At 61.9% G+C, this 5,409-nt stretch overlaps 1 protein-coding gene across 1 annotated transcript in view; it reads right to left on the reverse strand.

The window, feature by feature from the left end:
• Positions 1-3: 3 nt before the first annotated feature.
• Positions 4-5,409, reverse strand: part of MBD1 (methyl-CpG binding domain protein 1) — a gene marked incomplete at its 3' end in the record, with an annotated part of 8,484 nt that continues 3,078 nt past the window's right edge. The window contains exons 5-16 of the mRNA XM_057387244.1: positions 5,256-5,406; positions 4,864-4,904; positions 4,583-4,732; positions 3,908-4,045; positions 3,638-3,685; positions 3,479-3,535; positions 3,323-3,400; positions 2,337-2,501; positions 987-1,253; positions 818-904; positions 628-726; positions 4-84 (exon numbers count right to left, since the gene is read on the reverse strand). Coding sequence (XP_057243227.1) covers positions 4-84; positions 628-726; positions 818-904; positions 987-1,253; positions 2,337-2,501; positions 3,323-3,400; positions 3,479-3,535; positions 3,638-3,685; positions 3,908-4,045; positions 4,583-4,732; positions 4,864-4,904; positions 5,256-5,406 — 1,362 coding nt within the window. The remainder of the gene's footprint in view (positions 85-627; positions 727-817; positions 905-986; positions 1,254-2,336; positions 2,502-3,322; positions 3,401-3,478; positions 3,536-3,637; positions 3,686-3,907; positions 4,046-4,582; positions 4,733-4,863; positions 4,905-5,255; positions 5,407-5,409) is intronic.

Consider the following 5,409-nt stretch of genomic DNA (forward strand, 5'->3'; position numbering starts at 1 on the left):
CCAGTGCGCCGGCAGAGGGATCTCGGCCAGTTCCTCCAGGAAGGAGCCCGGCCACAGCTGAGGGGCGGGGGGCATTGGGAGGGGCTGTGGGGAGAGGGGGAGTGGGGTCAGTGGGGGTGGGGGGTGTTCTGAGAGTCCTCCAGGAGACCCCAAATTYGTCTGAGAGCCGCGGGATGCCCCCTCTAGACCCCCCTGCCCCTAAAAACCCAGGGAATCCCCCAAGAGTCCTCAATCCATCAGGACCCTAAAAACTTCCCCCACTGAAGGTCCTATTTCTTAGGATCCTCCCCAGATCCCCTTTGCCCACCCCCTCTAAAGCCTCAGAGCATCCCCACCCATCTCTCATCCATCGAGAGACCCCCAGAATACTCTGAACAGCCTCACTTCCCCCTTCTAGGCCACCCTGCTTTGAGACCCCCGCTAAAAACCCGAGGATGTCCCCGAGAGTCCCCTCCCCAAGTCACCCTAAAAACCTCCCCCGTTAAAGGCCCCATTTCTCAGTACTCTCGCAGATTTCCTTCACCCACTTTCTCCAAAACCTCAGAGCCCCCCAGGATACCCCCAACCCATCGAGAGCCCACCCAAAATCCCCAACTCCCCCTCCCCGAGTGCCTCCCCCTTCCTCACCACTCGGCTGCCTCCCTCCTCCTCCTCCTCTTCCTCCTCCTCCTCCTCCTCACTCTCATCCAGCACCACCAGCTGGGCGGGGGGCGGCCGGGGAGGCACCTGGGGGGGGCGATAGGGGTGGATTCAGAGGTTCAGGAGGGGGTGAGGGGCGTCAGGGAGSCCCCCCAAACCCCGAGGTATCCCCCCTTACCGGCACCAGGGACGCGCTGGGCTGTGGCTGCTCCTGCTTCACCCGGGGGGTGGCGGCGATCAGGACCCCCAAATCGCCTGGGGGGGGCTGGGAAAGGGAGGAAGGGGCGTTACGGGGGTCCCGAGCACCCCAGGGGGAAGATCAGGGGGTGCTCAGGGTGCCAACTCACCCTTTCGGGGGCAGCGCTGGGYTCTGGGGGGGCCCCTTTGAGGCGAGGGGCCGAGGCGATGAGGAGCCCCAGCCGGGGGTCCTGGGGGGCGGGGGGAGTTAGCGGGGGCGGGGCACAGGTGTCCAGGGAGGGTCCCAGGCAGCCGGGGGGTCTCACCTCGAGGCGGGGGAGGGGTCCCGCCTCCTCTTTGATGGGGCAGAGGCGCAGGGGGGGACCCGGGAGGGGCCCAGAGTCTTGCTCAGCCCCCCCCAGAGGCTCCTCTTTGTCCTGTGGGGGARGGGAGAGAGGGRRAGGGGCACATCAGGGGGAACCCCGGCAGCCAGCAGGTGGTACCCCCCATCATCCCAGGTCCCCCCCAGTCCCAGGAGAGACCCCCACCACCCCCCAAAAAGGGACCCAGGTGTCTGGGGAGGAACCCCCACCTCATCCCCCACCGGGAAACTGAGGCACACACAAGCCTTGGGGTCACAGGGGGGACCGAGGCTTCTGGGGGGGTCCCTAAAACCCCCTCAGTCCTTCCCCAAGCCCCCTCCTGGGGTGGGGGTGGGGTGCCTGGACACCTGGGTCCCCTCCCCCGACGCCTGGGTCCCCTGATGGGGGGAGGGTCCGTGCAGAGCAAAGCAGCGAAGCGAGCACAGCGAGCGGGGGAGGGGATGGGGTTATTTACAGGGGGGTGAGGGTCCCGTCGGGGTCACAGCAGTGTTTTGGGGTCCCCCCTGATGCACAGGGGGGAAGTGGTCCCGTTACCTTTCGGGGGGGGCGGGGCAGGCGGCGGCTCCGGGCGGCGGCGCGGGGGGGCCGGGGGGGCCGGCGGCGGCGGGGCCTGGACGAGGGGAGGGGGCGGCCGCTCCAGGGGGACCCCCAGCGACCCCCCCCCACCGGCAGCAGCCGCCTCTGCGCCAGGAGAGAGACTCAGAGCGGGTGGGGCACCCAAGGTGGGGGGGATATGGATGAGGGTGGGGGACACACAGATGCAGGAACAACCTCCCCCCAGGTGGACCCAGCTGGCCAAGGGACCCCCTCCCCCCCCCTCAAAAAAGGGACCCGGGGTGAGCCCCTCCAAAGCCAAGCAATGCAGACAGGACCCAGGCGTCCAGGCAAACCCCCCAAAGACGGGACCCCGGCGTCCAGGTGCCACCTGGGTGCCAACCAACCCCTCCCCCCATCCTAAACTCATCCATATTGGTCCAAACTGGGTCGCACCCAGTGCTGGGGTGGACGGGGGGAGCCCCAGCCTTGTGAGTGCCTCAGTTTCCCCAGCCAAAGGTGTCGGGTTGGTGAGGAAGGGGGCGGAAGGAATGGCTGGGGCTCGCTGGAGGTTAATGGGAGGAAGCACTGGGGGGCACCCACCATGGCACAGCGCAGGCACTGCCTCCAGCGGCACTTCTGGCGCTTGAGGTTCTGCCCCCCGAACTTGGGCTTGTCCTGGCAGAAGTCGCAGCGGCCGCAGTCGGCCGGGCGCCGACAGGCTGCACACACCCCRCAGCGCCGGCTGGCCCGGCTCCGCACCCCCCGCTGCCGGCAGAGAGCGGGGTCACCCCCAGGCCACCGACTGTCCCCAGGGCCCGCCTGGGGGGTGGGCTGTTAGTGTGGGAGCAGCTATTAGGAGCGTTACGGTAGCATGCGGTAGTATTAGGGCTATTATGACAGCCAGGCAGCAGCAGCAAGTTAGGCTAAAGCCAGATATGCAGGTAAGAGCAGCTATTAAGGAAATTAAAGTAGTTGAACCACAGTATTTGGGGCATTACAGTATCTGCATCCCCCTATTACAGTACCTTATATTCAGTCTCGAGATTTACTAGGAGCATTACGGTAACCAAACTGCTGTTAAGGGCGCTGTGATACTGAACCCCACTATTAGGGGCATTAGGGTACCCCAACATCACTATTATGGGCATTAGGGTACTCCCACCCCACAGTTGGGGTATCTGGAACCTCACCACCACCTCTTGGGGTGTCAAGGTAACTTGGCTCCAGCATTAGAGGTATTACTGTGGCCAATTTTTAAAACATTTGAATTTGAACCATTTGAAGCATTCAAATGCATAGAACCCCAACATTCAACCCTAGAACGAATCATAGGATCATTACGGTACCTGCACCCCATTATTCTGGGGCCTGAACTCCGGCATAAGGAGCTGGAAGTGCCATTAGGAGTGTTACGGCACCTGCTCCCCATCATCATTTATACCTCAATAATAACCCCTTTTACACGCCCTTATATTAAAGGCATTACGGCCTGCCCAGCCTCTAATAGCTGCCCTGGGAAGGGCGGGGCCAGGAAGCAAAGGGGTGGGGCTAAGGCACAGGGGGCGTGGCAATGATCTGTCACTCACCCCACCCCCACCACGGGGCCCGGGGGGCTTCGGGGGTCGCCCTGGCTTCTTCTTCTCCTTCCCTTTGGTCAGTGGCTTCTGGGATGGAGCAGGGGGTCAGTAGGGGACCCTGGGATGTCCAGGGGGTCCGAGGCGTGTCCAGGGGGTCTCACTCACCTTGTGCCTGATGCTGGAAGCATCGCTGGGCTCCCGCTCCACGGGGGGCTTCCATTTCTGGGAGGAGAGATTGGGGTGAGGGGGGACACCCAAAGATCCACCCCCACCCTGAACACTCAGGGGTCTGGGCTCTGCCACCCCCAGGGGTCCCGCACTCACCTCCGTCAGCAGCTGTGGGCTCTGGGTCTTCTTGGCTGCCCTCGCTTTCTGGGGGGACACAGGGTGGAGTCGGGGGGTCAGGAGGGGACATCAAGGATTGGGGACACCCCAGGGTGACATCGGGGTAGGCAGAGAGGAGGGGAAGGCCAGGAGGTTCCAGGGGGTCCTTGGGGCAGGTATTCAGGGAAGGGGAGAAGGGCAGGGATGTCAGGAGTAACCAGGGACAGTGTGGGTGACCCTGTGGGGGGACACTTGGGGACAATGTCCCACCTTGGGGCGCAGGCAGCGGCGCCTCAGGCAGCGCCACTGGCGCTTGAGGCCCGGCTGGAGACGCCGCAGGCAGATGCAGCAGCTGCCACAGTCCTCAGTGCTCAGGCAGCCGGCGCAGGAGCCACAGCCCAGGCTTTGCTGGGACACGGGACAGAACACGGGATAACATGTGAGAACATGTGATAACACAACATGGGTGAACACAAGAAAATACGGGATAACATGGATAAACACAGGAGAACGTAGGTGAATGCGGGTTAAGAGAACACATGTGAGTGTGCAGCCATAGACAAGGGAACAGGGGTCAGGTAGGGCAGGAGTCACACCCAGGCCCCGCAGTAAATATGGGATAATGTGAAATAACTGAAGAGAATGGCGTAACACAGATTATCATGGGATAACACACGTTATCATGGGATAACAATGGCTAACATTTGCTGACATACGATAACACAGAATAACGCAAACCAATACCAAAACCAGGCATTAATACAAGTGAACATTAATTAACATAGGTTAACGCAGCTCCACACATGTCCTCAGACAAAGGAGGGGACATGGGGATGACAGAGGGGACAAACAGCCTAGCACTGACACACGGGGGTGACTGTAACACTAGGAGGGTGAGGATTACAGTGACATGAGGGTGACAGTGACATTCAGGGATGGTGGTACCTTCTTGACGATGCGCAGGCAGCGGCGCAGGAGGCACTTGGGGGTCCGGGCAGGGCCGGAGGGGCCCCCGGGGCTGTTGCGGGAACAGGCGCTGCAGATCCCGCAGTCCTCGGGGATGCGACAGGCCTGGCACAAGCCACAACCCACCCGCTGTGGGGAGGGGGTGTCACGGATCTGGGGGGCACAGCAGGGCCCCAAACCCYCTGAGGGATCTGAGGGACACCCAGGCATTTGGGGGGGGCACAATATCCCCCCAAATTTCCCCAAGGGACAAAGAGTACCTTATAGAATCGCTGCTCCCGGTTGAAGTCTCGTCTCTGGGCTGCAAGAAGATCAAGGAGAGGGGTCAGGGTCACCCCAGCTTGCCTGGGACCCCCCACCAGGGTACCCTGACCCCCCTCCCAGACTCCTCCGGGCTTCCTGAGCCCTCCCCTTCCCCCCCACAAGGCCCCAAAACAAAAGAAAAAAGAAGCAAGGAAGGATCAAGGAGAACTAGAAAGGCTCAGAACAATAAATTTACAATATTGATGGGGTTCAAGCAGTTCCAAGAATGATGATGATGGTGGTGTGAGCAATTAGGTAATGAAGGACACGAAGAGCAGGAAAATGAAAAGCACAGGGGAAGGAAGGCTCTGAGAGGAGAGAGGAGGAGGGTGTTGAGGCTRAAGCTCACCACGGCAGTCAGGGCAGAGCCAGCGGCAGCGGCGCTGGGGGGGCAGCGACACCCCTGGGAAGARGCTCTGGCAGCTGGCGCAAAGCCTGTGGAGGAGGGGGCAGCATTTTGGAGGGGGGACCCACAACCCTGCCCTGAGCATCCAGCGCCCCTG

Source organism: Malurus melanocephalus, unplaced genomic scaffold (genome assembly GCF_030028575.1).
Source record: "Malurus melanocephalus ecotype Western Australia unplaced genomic scaffold, MMel_1.1 scaffold_1162, whole genome shotgun sequence".
In the NCBI taxonomy this organism is placed as follows: domain Eukaryota; kingdom Metazoa; phylum Chordata; class Aves; order Passeriformes; family Maluridae; genus Malurus; species Malurus melanocephalus.